This window comes from Salmo salar, chromosome 02 (genome assembly GCF_965601325.2).
Source record: "Salmo salar chromosome 02, fSalSal1, whole genome shotgun sequence".
Lineage (NCBI taxonomy): Eukaryota > Metazoa > Chordata > Actinopteri > Salmoniformes > Salmonidae > Salmo > Salmo salar.
Genome location: NC_138292.1, coordinates 45516117 through 45533388, shown reverse-complemented (window position 1 = coordinate 45533388; position 17272 = coordinate 45516117). Strand labels below are relative to the sequence as shown.

Here is a 17272-nt window from a genome sequence, read left to right as displayed (position 1 = left end):
CTTTTGTTCTTTTCAGACTTGTTTTGTGATTGAACATCATTTTTAGTATTGGACTAAAATGTCCTCCCGAGAATCACTCAAGCCATATTATTTCTCTGAACCACCCACGATTTATTGCATTAGGAAAAACTACCATTATGAATAAACCTTTTACGTGCATGGAGCCCAGTGTCATTAGATATGCTTGTTCTCTAAGTAGATTAATAGGGCATTTTAATCTTTTGCGATGTAAATTCCTTTCAAATGCTTTTCAAACCCAAAACCTAGTTGTCCTGACTCTCTTTTAATTTCCGGCCATATCATGTAACATCGTCACAAATTCACTATCTGTCTCCAAAAACACCCCCGCTTGACCAAACCACTCAGACTGATCATGACCTACTTCTAGGAACAAAATGTCTCACTCATCAGTTATTCGGCAAGAGTTGGGGTAGAGGGATCTCTGAAGGATAATCTGCTCTGTTCCTACAGAATTATAATTCATTTTCCATTGTAAAACTGAAATTGTCTCATCTGTGTCAATAATAGCCATTCTAAGTAAAGTATCCATATTTTATCCTGTTGGTATGTTAACCACAACATTTACATTACATTTGAGTCATTTAGCCGACGCTCTTATCCAGAGCGACTTACAGTAGTGAATGCATACATTTCATACATTTTTATTTTATTTTTATTTATTTTTGCTCTCTCTGGCACAATCTCAATCCATCTTTCCTTGATTCCTCACATCTTATCGCCTCACCTCCTCAGAATGCATTGGAGAAGGTCAGAGGGGAGGGACCTTGGTTCATCATCTCCAATACAATTGAGAAGGATGCACGGAGATAGGATGCATGGAATCAAAGAAAGACAAATTGAGGCAGCTAATGAGCTCAGCTAATGCTGCATTCGTAACCAAGTGGGAGGTGGGAATTGACCAGTTGTAAAGTCATAAATAACAGTTGGATGCATTCACATGCTATGAACCCGTTGAGAAACGGCAGATGGCTAATGGCCAACAAGCTGAGTAAAAGTTCAGCTATCAAGCCTCTAAACAAATGATGTTTAAAAACCATATTAATTGATTGCCTTTTATAAATAAAGTTTTATTGCATTTAACTGCTGTGAAGGCTGTTATCAAGGTCATTTCCTTAGTAGTTGATGTCAGAAGTCAGCAGGTGAGAGAAATGAGAGAGCTCAGGATGATAGACGAGTTCCCCACTAGTAATTACCTGTTGGAGGGCCATTCGTCTGTGGTAAATTCCCACTTCCCACTGGTTACGAATGTAGCATGACTCCATCCCCCGCTCCCCATATTGATTCAACCTTCTCTTTTCTACCAGGCCTGGTTGCAGAGAGAGATTATAACAGATGGAATGATTCATCAGTCTGCTTGCACTCTAATGAACAGAGGGTCATGGTTATGTAATGCAACATCCCCATATGGCAGTAGGGGAAATGGGTTATTTAGCATCGCATGGGGCTTCTCATTCCAACTCCAGTCTCATTTCATCAGTCTGCCGGTTGATTAGATTTACTTTAACCCTCACACAAACATAGATGTAACGTGACAAGTGAAAACATAGTCTGTGTGTGTAAACAGTCACTGCTGATCTGTGGCATGACCTTTGAAGATGGTCAGTCAATTGAATAAATTAATTAGGCCCTAATCTATGGATTTCACATGACTGGGAATACAGATATGCATCTGTTGGTCACAGATACCTTAAAAAAAGGTAGGGTCGTGGATCAGAAAACCAGCCAGTATCTGGTGTGACCACCATTTGCCTCATGCAGCGTGACACATCTCCTTCGAATAGAGTTGATCAGGCTGTTGATTGTGAACTGGGGAATGTTGTTCCACTCCTCTTCAATGTGCTTAGTTTCTGGATATTGGCAGGAACTGGAACACGCTGTCGTACATGTAGATCCAGAGCATTCCAAACATCATCAGTGGGTGACATGTCTGGTGAGTATGCAGGCCATGGAAGAACTGGGACATTTTCAGCTTCCAGGATGACACAGAACTACAGTCAGGTCAAAACCCTGGTGAAGAAAAGACAATCCCGCAGGTGAAGAACTCGGATGTGGAGGTCCTGGGCATGCATGGTTACACATGGTCTGAGGTTGTGAGGCCAGTTGGACGTACTGACAAATTCTCCACAACTACGTTGGAGGCGGCTTATGGTAGAGAAATGAACATTGAATTCTCTGGCAATAGCTCTGGTAGACATTCCTGCAGTCAGCATGACAATTGCATGCTCCCTCAAAACTTAATGCCACAGATGTGACAAAAATTACACATTTTAGAGTGGCCTTGTCCCCAGCACAAGGTGCACCTGCATAATGATCATGCCATTTAATCAGCTTCTTGATATGCCACACCCGTCAGGTGGATTTTTTTTGGGGGGGGGCAAAGGAGAAATGCAAACTAACGTGCGCACAAATGAGCTTTTTGAGCAGATGGATAATATTTGGGATCTTTTATTTAGGCTCATAAACACTTTACATATTGCTTTTTTATTTTTGTTCAGTGTATTATGCAGTCATAAGGAAAGGCTCAGACAGATCTGTTTATTAATTCATTTGAACTTGTTCCTTAGTTAAGAGCTGTTGTGCGGATGCAGGAACATGTACCCTCGTGTTTGGGGCCGGGAACATTGCGTTCTGCCATTCTCAGAGCTGGCCTCTGACATGTGTGTGGCTTTGCAATTAATGATTCCCCCTCTACTCTGGAGATTAAAACAGTAAATCCGAGAAGTCTTTAGTTTAATTTGCTCACTCAAATATCCTTCTTGTTGGCATTTAAAGAGAAACTATGAAAATAATCAATTGAAATTGGCACCCATGAAGAAGACAAGAGCTGAACAATGCATCTCAATTGGTTGTAGAACGAGACAACGGTTGTGTGCTGTTGCTAGATATGCCATATAGAATGTATGGTCACTATAAAAATGCTTGGGATGAAAGTCCACTAAACCCTTCCCACCAGAAAATGCCCAAGAGGAATCAAACATGGATTGGATTATCATGCTTTAATAAATATATTAGGACATGTGATGTAAAGAGTATTACACAGTAGCTCAGGCACAAACGAGTGTGGGATGTTTTGAAGCATTGATCTCATACTCCTATCAACAATTTGTTTCACACGTACGTAAAAAGCTCTACTCCCAGGTAGAAAAATAAACATTAAGAGTGAACGTTCACTAATAAAGCTTTAGCTGCAGGTTTAAGACTTTGGAACATAAACCATTACAAACGCTTGCTTGAACTAACATTCAATTTCATCCCCACCCTCAGAAATCCTAATACTTTCAGAAAAATAACATGGTTGCTTTAAGTAGGGGTAACTAGTGCCAGCCCAGGACATCAATGATGCATAACCGCCTACTCAGACTATCCATTTAAACACAATTATGATAACAGGATAGATGGAAAGTAAATAAAATGAACAAAATCCCTTCACCATAAATAATTTCACAGTTTGACATAACTCACAACAACTGTACACAGTGCAAAGTAACCGCGTGGGAACCTAAAGTAATAACTGTAGCTTTAATATTCACAAGTGTAGAAAAACTAAAGATTTTCACAAATACTCTTTGATTAACTGATGTTGAAGTGCTTCAAGTTGGGGGGGGGGGGGTCGGGCTGTGCATGCGGGGGTCAGAGGGCGTTACACATCTGCCCCATGATGAGTGACATGACGGAGAGAGTGCAATCCCATCATGCAACAGCCGCGGATCAGTGCTGCGATGTTGTAGACCGGCGCCGCCCCATCCACTCCATGCCGGGAACACAGCCAGGCCACCGTGGGCAACACTGGTACGGCCACAGCAACAAGATCAACAAGGAAGCTGCTGCTCCAATAGCGTTTGTTGACCACGTTTATCTCCGGGGCCCTGCAGAGCTCCTCACTGCTCACCTCAAAATCCAGCTCCTCCATGAAGCGCATGGAGACCATCACCTCAGGGTCTGAGCAACACAGGCCTGAATCACTGGACATGTTAGGGCTCACTGGCAAAACTGTGGTGGGCTGGCTGGGGCTAGGCAGGCTTAAGGTGGACTGGTTAGGGGTGGATGGGATAGGGGCCGAGTCTGGGCCCTGCAGTGCTGGGATTTCTAGGAGGCTGGTAGAAGCTGGGAGGAGAGCATCTCCAACTGCACCACCATGGAGCTTCAGCAGCTGCAGCAGGAGGGTGTGCAGGTCAGGAGGGAAGGACACCACTTCGGTCTGAACGGCCTTGTCCTCTGGAGCGGGGAAGGGGAGTGTGCTGTAGCAGAATGTGTTGGAGGGTGGTGAAGGCAGTGGTGTGATCTTCTCCTCCAGACTGTGGAGTAGAGTGGACACCCCCGGACTAGCCTCTGGGTGGCAGCGCAGCTTACTGCTAGAGTCGTGGCTGGAGTCCACCGCCGTGGACATGAGCACGTGCTCCAGGTTGTCGTTAACCAGCAGCCCACTGTCCGCCATCTCCTCCGCCGCCTGGTCACCCACCTCCCCCTGCTTGTCGCTGACAGGGGAGTCGGAGTCGCCACAGATGAAGTCCATGGTTGGCTCGTCTTGCAGCGTGGAGCCGCTCTGGGCCATCTCCATGCTGTGCAGCAGGGACTCCAGCTTGCGGTTCTGGATGTTGATGTCGACAAAGTACTTCTGGATGCCCTTGTCCTTCTCCATCAGGCTGCTCTTCATGGTCTCCACAACCTGCCGGAGCTGCTTGATCTCCTTGCGTGCCTCTTTTAGGGCCAGCTGTGCCTCGACACGGTGGCACTCCTCCTCGATCCAGTCCTCCCTCATCCGTCCCAGCTGGGACTTGAGATTCTCAATCTCAGACTGCCTGAGGGAGAAAAGAGAGGGTTAGCTAGTAGTTACAGCTGTGTGGGATTGCAATGTTTGGCTACACTGTAGGTGGAATGCACTCTATGGGACGCATTTAGGAAATAAGCTAAACATGTGGTGTTCACTGAGAAGGTAACCTGTCGTGGGCGGTGTTCTCCACCTCCCTCAGCTTGCTCCTCAGGTGACGAATGGCCACCTCCTTCTGTTGCAGGGGGGTGAGGTACTGCTCTGGATTGGGAGGTCTGATGCCATGGTTGTCCCCACAGGAGTGGTATCTTCTGGGGGTCATCCTTCTGGGGAGACGAGAGGAAATTACACCTTAGCCCCGAGTCACATACTGCATGTTCTGCTGGTCAGACGACATCTTGTTCTCAATATGGATACTGATGAGGACACCACATCTATTACACACACACCATCCTGTACTGTGCTGAGCCCCATCTAAAGTAGGCTCCCTCAGTTCTGTGGGGAAGGAACTAGGCCATGCAAAAAAATAAAGGGATTGGTGCAACTTGCACGATGCAAAGCTCAAAATAGTTGATTGTGTCCGACTGGGGATAGCACTGTCAGGACACAAGCTAACCAGCCAGCAGACTTCCTGCTGCAAAAAAAGCTAAAATGCCAGGTTGGTCAAAAGCTGGCAGGGATGGATAGGAAAACAATGAATTGGGAGGGAAAGCCCAAATTACATTTGCTCAACTCTAGTCTACAAGGTAAGTGTTTTTACCCGAGAAATCCCTGAAATGCCTACATTTTCATTACTAAAAGCACATTAACCTTCAATTGTACATTAGCAGTTCTGGAATATCCATGTGATCAGGGCTCAGGTTAAAAAGCCCTTCCTTGTTGATGAAACACATTTGTTTCTGAGGATGGATTTGGCGAATATGCAGAGCAGCCCCTCATACAAACAGGCTTAAAAGCTAGCGCTATATCCTAGCAACAACCTGGGACTTGTTCTTTGATGCGAGCTCTCTGCATCCCTGCCAGAAATAGAACAGGCAAGCAGAAGGTAGCGAGAGAACTAGGACGTCACACGAAACCCAGCCAGGCAGAAGAGAGCTGAGGGGAACAAGGACAAAAATCCTGTGGCAATAAAATGACTTGAGAAACAAAAAGCAGTCGTGGACGTTTTCAGGTCCGCATAAGATACATAAGTATTATCTGTGTTGCATAGAGAATGACTTACATTAAGCCTGTGGGCTGAATTCAAGAGGACTCTAGTTAGTTTTTTTACAGTCCGAGCAGAAAGGCAAGGTTGAGCTTGTCCGTGCAGCGCTGCTGTCATGGCACAGGAAGCCTCAAGTGAATATTCTGCCAAATAGCAACATGAGAACCCAGAAGCTCTGCCACAAATGTCAGACAGTAAGTGAAAAAAAAAGGCAGGGATGCAGCCAGGCAAGCACGTCTGGCTATCGACTGAGATACGATGAAATATTAATGAACTCTTCCTCTCCTATAAACCCAAGGTTGACACCCACCAAAATAATCCTGTTTATAAAATCCTCTAATCTCAGCATAGCCCAATCCTGACCGATATAATCCCCGTCTCTCAGAAGAGGGGGGAGAGGAGACGACAAACAGTCCCGGCATAGCGCCTAATCTATCCATCCTTGCCCCACCTAGTGAATGCCCACCCATCACAGAGCAACAGATGCTTCATTACAAGTTGACCCCTAGCCCCTTCTTCCTAGGGCATTTCATGTTGATCTGAAAGGATAGGAACATGGTAGTTGCTTGTGTCCTTTGATAGGCTAGCTGGAATGATTGATATGGCTGTTTACCTGGAGGGTACTGTGGGGCTGGAGTTGCTGCTGCTGTTGGTGGATGAGGGGACTGTCCTGTACGGGGCATAGAGCTCCGCATCACGGGATGCTGAGGGGATCCCTGCCAGCTTGAACACAGGGAGGCTCCTGACGTGGGCACCACGACTGTGGGAAAAGACAGGCAGTAGTTAGGCAAAGCTAAGGAGAAGACATTTCCCACAACACCAGTCTTGTAATGTTGTGCATTAATCATTGAAAAAACAAATACCAGTGAGGGGGAAGATATACAGCATAAAGAAATAGCATAGCTATAATTCTTGGAACAGTTTCCCAGACCCAATTACATTTTTGTTGAAAGAGCATTTTAGTTTAGGATCAGGCTGAATCTGGGTCTGGGAAAACAGGCCCTTTAAGTATAACACCCACTAGTGGGGTAAGATAAATGGTAAAGGCATGGCGCGTCTGCTTCTACAATGGAGGCAGTAGAGAAACAGAGCCACCCCATATATCACCTGCGTGAGGAGATCTTCTTCCCTGTGGAGTTGTGGGCCAGGCTCCCCCCTCTCTTTAGGCTGCCCGTGCTGCTAGAGGAGCTGAAGTCTGCCTCACTACCTGCAGAGTCAGACAAACACAGGATATTACTACTGACCTGGCATCAGCAGGAAGGAAACACTGGTGCCACACACACACCTGCATTCTGCTTTTCCATGACTACACATCTTGCAGTTGTTTTCCATGTCTATTTCAAGAACCAACTTCTCTGCGTTCAGAAGTCAAATACATCACAGAAAAGTAAAATCACCATGCAAGCCACTTCAAAACGGTAAACAAACCGACGAGCTTCATCCTGCTGAAAAGCCCTTCCTTGTTAGAGGCTATGGTGCGGTTGTGGTTAGCAACAATGGCATGATTCAAGCAGAGGCTATTAGATTACACAGCCGCCAGAAAATAAGCAGGCCCGATCGGCCCAACCTCACACAACAGAGTACCTACAGTGGGGGGAAAAGTATTTGATCCCCTGCTGATTTTGTACGTTTGCCCACTTACAAAGAAATGATCATTCTATAATTTTAATGGTAGGTTTATATGAACTGTGAGACAGAATAACAACAAAAGAATCCAGAAAAACGCATGTCAAAAATGTTATAAAATGATTTCCATTTTAATGAGGGAAATAAGTATTTGACCCCTCTGCAAAATATGACTTAGTACTTGGTGGCAAAACCGTTGTTGGCAGTCACAGAGGTCAGACGTTTCTTGTAGTTGGCCACCAGGTTTGCACACATCTCAGGAGGGATTTTGTCCCACTCCTCTTTGCAGACCTTCTCCAAGTCATTAAGGTTTCGAGGCTGACGTTTGGCAACTTGAACCTTCATCTCCCTCCACAGATTTTCTATGGGATTAAGGTCTGGAGATTGGCTAGGCCACTCCAGGACCTTAATGTGCTTCTTCTTGAGCCACTCCTTTGTTGCCTTGGCTGTGTGTTTTGGGTCATTGTCATGCTGGAATACCCATCCACGACCCATTTTCAATGCCCTGGCTGAGGGAAGGAGGTTCTCACCCAAGATTTGACAGTACATGGCCCCGTCAAATGATGCGGTGAAGTTGTCCTGTCCCCTTAGCAGAAAAACACCCCCAAAGCATAATGTTTCCACCTCCATGTTTGACGGTGGAGATGGTGTTCTTGGGGTCATAGGCAGCATTCCTCCTCCTCCAAACACGGCAAGTTGAGTTGATGCCAAAGAGCTCCATTTTGGTCTCATCGGACCACAACACTTTCACCCAGTTGTCCTCTGAATCATTCAGATGTTCATTGGCAAACTTCAGACGGGCATGTATATGTATTCTTGAGCAGGGGGACCTTGCAGGCACTGCAGGATTTCAGTCCTTCACAGCCTAGTGTGTTACCAATTGTTTTCTTGGTGACTATGGTCCCAGCTGCCTTGAGATCATTGACAAGATCCTCCCGTGTAGTTCTGGGCTGATTCCTCACCGTTCTCATGATCATTGCAACTCCACGAGGTGAGATCTTGCATGGAGCCCCAGGCCGAGGGAGATTGACAGTTCTTTTGTGTTTCTTCCATTTGCGAATAATCGCACCAACTGTTGTCACCTTCTCACCAAGCTGCTTGGCGATGGTCTTGTAGCACATTCCAGCCTTGTGTAGGTCTACAATCTTGTCCCTGACATCCTTGGAGAGCTCTTTGGTCTTGGCCATGGTGGAGAGTTTGGAATCTGATTGCTTCTGTGGACAGGTGTCTTTTATACAGGTAACAAACTGAGATTAGGAGCACTCCCTTTAAGAGTGTGCTCCTAATCTCAGCTCATTACCTGTAAGACACCTGGGAGACAGAAATCTTTCTGATTGAGAGGGGGTCAAATACTTATTTCCCTCATTAAAATGCAAATCAACTTATAACATTTTTTACATGCGTTTTTCTGGATTTTTTTGTTGTTATTCTGTCTCTCACAGTTCAAATAAACCTACCATTAAAATGATAGACTGATCCTTTCTTTATCAGTGGGCAAACATACAAAATCAGCAGGGGATCAAATACTTTTTTCCCCCACTGTAACGAATTCAGCCTCACCCGCTAACCCAGTCATAGACGCGAACTACCTTCAGCGCCAATTGACGATAGGATCTACAGGCCGAGCGAGTTTATTAGGAACCCCAACGCTCGTTCTGAACGTTAACCACACTGTAAGCGACGCATCTTTTTTTTCCTCGCTGATATGAAAGGTAAAAATGCTACACACCTTTAAAGGGTTCCCACACGGCCATATTTCCATGTTACAGCGCTTGTTTACGGAGGACAGACAAGACAGTCAACTAACATTACCAGTGCTAATTAGCCATCTGCGTCTTCGAACAATACTGTCAGCTGCAATTTAAAACAGTGTATACAGCAAGTAGATTTTGCATTTGTGATATGAAATTAGAGGGCAAAGTTTAGAACCGTACAGCAATTCAGAATCGACTCGATTTAAATTGAGTATTTGGCTGGTTTGGCTGCCAGAGCCAATTCACCTCTAAAACAGACCCTGTGAGTTGCTTGGACTATAAGGAATAACATCAGGTTCCTTTAGTCCATTATCGGGCAAGGCCATGAGCTCTGTCCCTCAACACCTGGTCTGATGGCTGCAGGACAGGCTGTGGTATCCCTTTCCCTAACCTCTCCCTCCCCTATGCACTACAGTAATCTACTGACATGAAGGGCCGATACAATGTGTACATGGCGAGTTGCATCAACCACTTCATAAAAACATGTTAAATCCAGTTAATCCCTAGAAAACCAAACATAGTACATTTAAGCATATAATCTAGTAAAGATTCAGACCAGACTAATAATGAAAAGAACAGGGCCAACCTAACTACCTACAGTCGAGCTGTACCAAATCATGACAACCAATTTCATTCCATAAATAACCTCTGAAGACATGTTGCTAAATTAGTGCAAAAATACTATTGCAATAATGCATTCTCAAACAAAATAATCACTCAGAATGAGCCAGCGTGGCAACTCAATATGTTGGTAGAACACCATTCTCCCTAATTAGTGATTGGTAAACTCCTTAAAAGGAAGCATGGGACACTAATGACGTATTTTCAGTGAAACCATGACATACCTGAGTGGCATCTCTTTCCATTCGATAAAACCATAGTAAAGTGCTCACAGTGAATGTATGATTAAATAACGACAAAACTGAACCTTCAACACTGGGTGAGTGAATCAATTGCAAGTACAACGTGAAGTCTGACTGCTTATCAGCCTAATTGGAAAACCTCAGGTTCAACATTATTTATCCAATCAGCAGCCTCTCTGGATTTGAACCTTGATTAAGCCGTTGGTCGGATTCAATTATGCTGAGCCTCGGGCCTCGGGCCGCGTGCCGTGAACCGGCAAAATGAGTGCGGGAGGAGTGCCCATCTCAAATCAAATAGTAATCTGCGCTTCTCGGTCATGTCGTCAACAATGCAGCATGTCGAATCGTCCAGAAACATACATCTATTTTCCATACAGTATATATTAGAATTTTCAAACTTTTTTATTTATTTGCAAGGCAGATAAAGCATTTTTTTAAATCAAAAGCAATCAATTTTGCATGGGAAAACACAGAATCCTACTCATTCCTCCACATGTTTAATTACATGACTTTTGTTTTGAGCCAACTTCAACGTGGGCTTTAAACGGGATCCCCGGAGCAGATTAATCGAATCCTCTCATTGTTGGCGTTCTTCTGCGCAGACCTTGCTGACACATGCCAGATTTTACAAAGCCTGGATAAGTATTTTACATATCAGCTAACCACATCATATGTCAGCAATCTGGTGCCCAAAGGCACAGAAGATGAGGTGTCATGCAACCATTGGTTAATACATGCAATGTCTGAGCAGGGGAACACAACCATTGAGTGCGTCCCAATAATATCTCCTTCTTCATTGGATTGGTGTAGACATGGGCTAGAGGAAGTTTCTATCATATGTCTTATACCAGTCAATTCCTTTCAAATCCATGAAGGGAAGTGAACAAGTGTACACTGTGGGAGGTAGGAGAGATATTTGGGATGTAGCCATAGGGAGAACCTTAATTGCATACTCATAAAAAATATATATGTTTTAGCGTCTCGCCTCCTCAAACCCCATTGGATGAGAAAGCCAGAGGTCCTGCCGCTCTGACTGTCTCCTCCAATGGATGTTTTGCAATTGAGATTCTCCCATTCTCTCACCAAGCAAATCATTGTTGCTTAAGTAACAGTTTAGCTTCTGTCCCTCTCCTCACCCCTACCTGGGCTCAAACCAGGGACCCTCTGCACACATCAACAACTGCCTCCCACAAAGCACCGTTACCCATCGCTCCACAGAAGCCGCGGCCCTTGCAGAGCAAAGGGAACAACTACTTCAAGGTCTCAGAGCGAGTGACGTCACCAATTGAAACACTATTAGCGTGCACACCGCTAACTAACTAGCCATTTCACATCGGCTACACTCAACCCCCTTTTGACCTTCTCTTTTTCCGTAGCAACAAGTGATCTGGGTCACGGCACCAATGTAACAGTTTAGCTTCCGTCCCTCTCCTCACCCCTACCTGGGCTCAAACCAGGGACCCTCTGCATACATCAACAACTGCCTCCCACAAATCATCGTTACCCATCGCTCCACAAAAGCCGCGGCCCTTGCAGAGCAAGGGGAACAACTACTTCGAGGTCTCAGAGCAAGTGACGTCACCGACTGAAACGCTAACTAGCTAGCCATTTCACATCGGTTACACTTACTTTCTACTGCTAAAATTACATGAAAACAATACTATGCAGATAGTGTATACACACAAAGCATGTAGAAATAAGGGTTGGGCTCAATTTGAATTAAAGGCAGTCAATCAGGAAATTATTAGAATTTAAAATGCAGACTTAAAAAAAAATGAAATAAATAGCTTCTACTTTTGAGTTTATTGAGAAGTCATTGAAAATAAATGCCCTTTTTTCTATTATTGGATTGTGATTTTAGTTTACTTCCTGAATTGACTGCTTTCAATTCAAATTGAGCCCAACCCTGGTCTACAAGAAACCATTTCACATGGTTATTTCATATATATTTTAATCTGATGTAGATGTATTTTGTAGATCTATTTGAATTGACAGTTAGACAAGTACTTCAATCAAACAGATACATAGAATCAGAATCAGAATTGAGAGAAATGCCTAAGACAGGGCTGCCCAACCCTCTTCCTGGAGATCTACTGTCCTGTAGGTTTTCAGTCCAACCTAATTTAGCATATCTAGTTAAGGTCTTGTTGAGCAGCTAACTAGTAGAGTCAGGTGTGTTAAATTAGGGTTAGACTGAAAACCCACAGGATGGTTGATCTCCAGGAAGAGGGTTGGGCAGCCCTGGCCTAAGATCTACTAGGACAACGTATGTATGATCCTCCTAACCCCACCTACAAAAAAACTGAAGCCATTCCTTGCAGTAGCCTACCTCTGGGCAATGTGGACGATCGCTGCTCCCTCTTGTGCCTTGGCGGGGGTGCGTGCCACTCTTCCATCACCCTCACCCTCTTCACCTTGGTCTTGCACTCGGCGGTGGGCTTGGGGGAGCCATGCGGACTGTTGTCTGAGCCTGACGGGGTTTTGGAGGGGGACACAGACTGACTACTGGGGCAGCCGGTGTCATCTATGTAGACAGGTATAGCCAAGAATACGCATGCAGCATGGAACACACAGCAGTCAATCAATCATTCAGAGCTCGAGGTTCACTCCCTCGTATCTGTTCATACTGTAAGTCATCCAACCAACAGTGTTCATGTTACCAACGCCACAGCACTGTGTTATGGAAGCTGAAGGGAGGTGAAAGGGGTGACAATAAACTTCCATGATGACTTAATGTTATTCAATATACATCAATATGTTGTAACCTAATTTTGGTTAGGTGTAACTGTTGTCAAAATAATGTCGATAGAGAAAAGAATCTAGGCCTACTACAGAAGGCTAGGTCATTTCTGGAATAATGGCAACTATTATGCAAACTTTTATGTTTGCCAACTTTGTTGTTTATGGTAGGTTAGTAGCCTTGTGTAATACAAATTTGTTGCAACAGTATGCTAGTATGTGATAAGATGTGGATTTCGGCCTACTTGGCCAGAATGGCATAACAAAGCCTACATAACAATGTGTTAGCATGATTTTCAGACATTTTTATATGATGAACCCTGGCTGCAGGGGTGGACTGGGATCAGAAATCATCCAGGGCATTTCTAACACACCGGCGGCCATTCATTCTGCACACCAAAAATTATATTTAGATAGACCAGCCCATCTGCCATTGCCAGAACTGCCCTGGCTGCCATCAGCAATGTGACAATAGCGACAGGTGAAAGCAAATTCCTCTCAATTTTATGTTTTCAGCTAAATTTAGAGATTAGAAGAGGAAACTACTTTAGACTTTTAGGATCCACCCTAACCTTGATCTGAAACATGGGAACCACATACCTGAGCAAAAGCTGTTGGTGCTGATGGTCCGTTTGGAGTTGTCCGAGCTGATGTCACAGTCCTTACCCTCCTCCTCTGAAATGGGTGATTCGGACAGGGGCGACCCTTTCACATTAGGGTGGAAAGGATGAAGGATCAAGCGTGGGATGCGGCTGCGGGGGCTCTCCTTCCCTGGTGACTTCTTTTCCTGAGCACCATACAAGTATCACAACTATGCTCACCACTTGAATTTTTGCCACAAGAACAAATCAGATTCATATCAGAATCGGTGTGCGCAAATGTAACTTTGCACATTTTGTTTTTATCTCACTAGCTCTGTCACAGCAACACAGTCATGAACTAATTGTGGTCTGCTATTGTGACTGTGACAGTCAAGATTAGAGAACTATCATTCTCATGTTGTGAAATTTTAACCAAAATATTAGCTGAATTGTTAAGATTAAAAATGATAGCCTAATATAGCAAGACTGATTGACTTTGAAAGTGTTGCAATGACACGCACCTCATATTCCTGGAATGGTCCCATTGTGCTTAACGCTGAGTTTTCCCTTTTGGATCTGTGAGAAAAGTAAAACTAGGTGAGATGTATTTCTGTCCAAGGCATCATGACGTGGCACACTGGCACTGAACCCTTTACGAACAAGGGCGACTCTGTCTGAAATCTGTTACGTAAATCATGTCACCCTCGCCCACTTCCACCCCTGCCTGGCACAGATGGCACATACACTGACCGGACCTTGGTCATTAAACCAGTGAGCCCCACATCAAATATAGGCTACCAGATAGAAAATATTTTTTTGGTTTACTTTAAAAAAAAATTGCATGTATTTCCTCAAACATGGAACAAAGGGATGGGACTGTTTCTTAAATCCAATAAAACCAAGGCTTACTGTCCTTCACATGCATGTGCCACAAAAAAATACAACAACCTAAAATCCATTATCCGATTACGTATCGATGTAATTGAATGATGATTGAAATCTAGTCGTGAATGATGCTGCAGAGAGGAACTGGGTGGGGTTCTAACTCTTCATTTATTCATGTATTTCAAAATGATGTCCCACTAGGTGGAAAACAGACAGCAGCATCTTCAAACATCTATAAGAGAGAGAGGTAGACTAAGTGCCATGAGTTATTCTGCCAAGATAAAAAACACAGAAATATGACATTTCTTCCTTTTGGGATCCTGTGCCAAAGAGCCTTTTTCCTGCCAAAAAGATGACACCAGAGAGTAACACACCGGCAAACCGCTCACTGAATATTGAGATAAGAATGACAGAATAATAGTGTACGATGTTTGCGTTGTATATTGATTTTCACAGACCCTATACACGTAGTTCAATTCACCCTCTCCATTTTGACATGGACACACAAAGGCCTCCAGGCTCCAGTACATGCACAAAAGTGTATGTTTTATTGATGTTTGGCGGCTGAATAATTCAAGGTCCACATAATGCCTGACTGCACATTATAACATAACTCCATTCTTTATCCATTTCCTCTCTCCTGTTGAATGTTGTGCCTCTTAGCATCATCGCTTAAAGGAGTCGGTTATGTAAGTGTGTACGTCTTTGGCCTTCTCTTTTTTTACATCAAGAATGACGTAATTGACCCCTCAGGTCATTATCGCTTTACTGAATCCAGACTTCTTTCCCCCCATTACAGTCCGGATGCTATCTCTTTATTTTGACTGCATGGCACCCAGGATGTTGGTAAATATAGCAGCTGTCCCTGTCCCCAAGCAAACACCCATCTTGAAATACACTGTGTAGCCTGACCATCATGTCTTCCACTACAGGTACGTTTTCAGCAAGTAAGGGCGAAGAAATCAGTTAAACCACAAAAAATAATACCCGAAGGCAGGTTTTATACCAGATTGTATGCACTTTTAGTCTTCTAGGTCCCTCAGCCCTGATATGAGAACACCCCAAAAGTTCACCTGAAATGAGTTCAGCTTTTTGTACCTCTTAAGGCAACTGAGAAGTGTGTCATGAGCATCACAATAAAACAGCAGTATGCCAGCATTTTATGCCTCGATATGTTTTCCTTTTGTTTCTACCCGCCTCTGGATAGCTGGCACACAAGCACACAGCTTCAGAGTGGAATCAGATTAGGCAGCAGGCACTGTCGCAGAGCTACCAACCAAACAATGCCCTAGCAACAGACTTAGCAACAGAGGAAAATGACTGTAAGAAAGACACAGAGTAAATGGGGCCAATTAAATTTGCAGACAGTTCTGTGTTCAGCATCTTCCGAGAGTGCAATAGGAGGGTTTTCCTCCTGCAACATAACAAATGTCAATGTTGTTTACTTCGGGAGTGGCCTATGGCAGTGTGGGGGGAGTGTTACAGACGGGAACAAGGTCAGGTGTGCTCCCATATGAGCAAGTGCGCGTGAGCCGTTGTCTCTTTGCACATCAACAGCAATCAATGTCAGGAAAATGCAATCAAGTTTGTGCATTGCTATACTCAATAGTTGTTATCGTATCATGTCCATACAGTGTCTCAATGCTGATTGAATCTCAGCAGTGCTTGTGAACCTCCTCCTGGGTCATGAGGAATGACCCAGGTAGAAGAAACGGTGAGGGACTACCTGGACTTGTCAAATAACAAGCACATATTTTCGCTTTCCGTTACAAAATATTTTAAAACATTTCATTTTCCATGCAGGCAAATGTAACCCTGGTGGTCCCTTAGAAGATAGAAACCTGGATGGAGGGTTGACAGCCTCAGATTTACAGAGAGATGTTTTCATCTAAGCCTGCCCATGCATGCTCTCGGTAGATAAGATGCAAAACAACATGAGCATCTCCACAGCGGGAGCCGTATGGCTGCAACAAGCTCTCACGGTCTCACGTTAGAATTAGATGTTCGCCCATCTTTCTCAAGTGAAATTTGATGCTTGCGAAACATGGACAAACGTTTAATTCTGACAACAGCCAGAGCACCAGACGGCTCCCGCTGTGGAGATGGTCACGTTGGTCAACACCTCTCTGTGAATCTGAGGCTGTCATACCTCCACCCAGGTCTCTATCTGCTAAGGGACCGCCAGGGTTACATTTGTTCCCAATGTTTCCAAGTGTTTAAGGTTAAGTTTAGGCATTAACTCTGAATTTTTAAGGATAGGGACAAGTTTAAGCATTAACTCCAAAATCTTAAGGTTAGGCATTAACTCCGAATGGGCTATGGTAAGGGTTAAGGTTTGGGGGAAAAAAATCTAAAAAAACGACTTTCTATCGCTGGATTCAAATATGCAACCTCTGGCACCAGAGGCAGATGCTTAGGCATTAACTGTGAATGGTTAAGGTAAGGGGAAAAAATCTGAAAAACAACTTCTATAGCTGGATTTGAACATGCAACCTTTGGCACCAGAAGCAGATCCTTACACCCATCCCTGTTCACATCAAAAACAGAAACCGACTTGAAACGAACACCGCTCACTGTTGCCCCTTGTGGCTGGTTTCCACATAATCTCCTGACGGCCTCAGATATGGATGGACGTCTAACACTGACTTGGCATCACGGGTGAACTGGCTGTGTTGTTCACAGTGTTCCTGGCTTTTATGGCTGGAACTTATGCAATCAACTGGGTATCAAACCCGGGTGTTTTGCACAACTCAAGACTATGTTAGCCTACCAAGCTAAAGTCTATAGACCTCAGCTCTGGGAGTTAACAGTAATTTTCTGTTCTGCGAGTG

General features: G+C 44.3%; 1 protein-coding gene across 6 annotated transcripts; it reads right to left on the bottom strand.

The window, feature by feature from the left end:
* Positions 1 to 2997: 2997 nt before the first annotated feature.
* LOC106583782 (syntabulin) lies at positions 2998 to 16281 on the bottom strand. 6 transcript variants are annotated; one of them, XM_014168370.3, is made up of 7 exons: positions 14078 to 16281; positions 13576 to 13762; positions 12566 to 12760; positions 7101 to 7200; positions 6607 to 6753; positions 4960 to 5112; positions 2998 to 4820 (listed from the first exon to the last, which is right to left on the bottom strand). In XM_014168370.3, the coding sequence occupies exons 1-7, from the start codon at positions 14099 to 14101 to the stop codon at positions 3662 to 3664; spliced, it is 1965 nt and encodes a 654-aa protein (XP_014023845.3). In that variant the 5' UTR covers positions 14102 to 16281; the 3' UTR covers positions 2998 to 3661. The 6 variants fall into 6 exon arrangements, with proteins under 6 accessions (XP_014023845.3, XP_014023886.3, XP_014023831.3 ...); XM_014168411.3 differs by having other exon boundaries at positions 12566 to 12706; positions 14078 to 16279; XM_014168356.3 differs by having other exon boundaries at positions 4960 to 5115; positions 14078 to 16277.
* Positions 16282 to 17272: the final 991 nt, after the last annotated feature.

Coding starts and splice junctions, on each gene's coding strand:
- LOC106583782 (XM_014168356.3), bottom strand. CDS start 14,101: ATGGGACCATTCCAGGAATATGAG. Junction 13,763..14,077: donor GACCATTCCAGGAATATGAG/GTGCGTGTCATT, acceptor TATGGTGCTCAG/GAAAAGAAGTCACCAGGGAA. Junction 5,116..6,606: donor AGCCCCACAGTACCCTCCAG/GTAAACAGCCAT, acceptor TCGTCTCCCCAG/AAGGATGACCCCCAGAAGAT.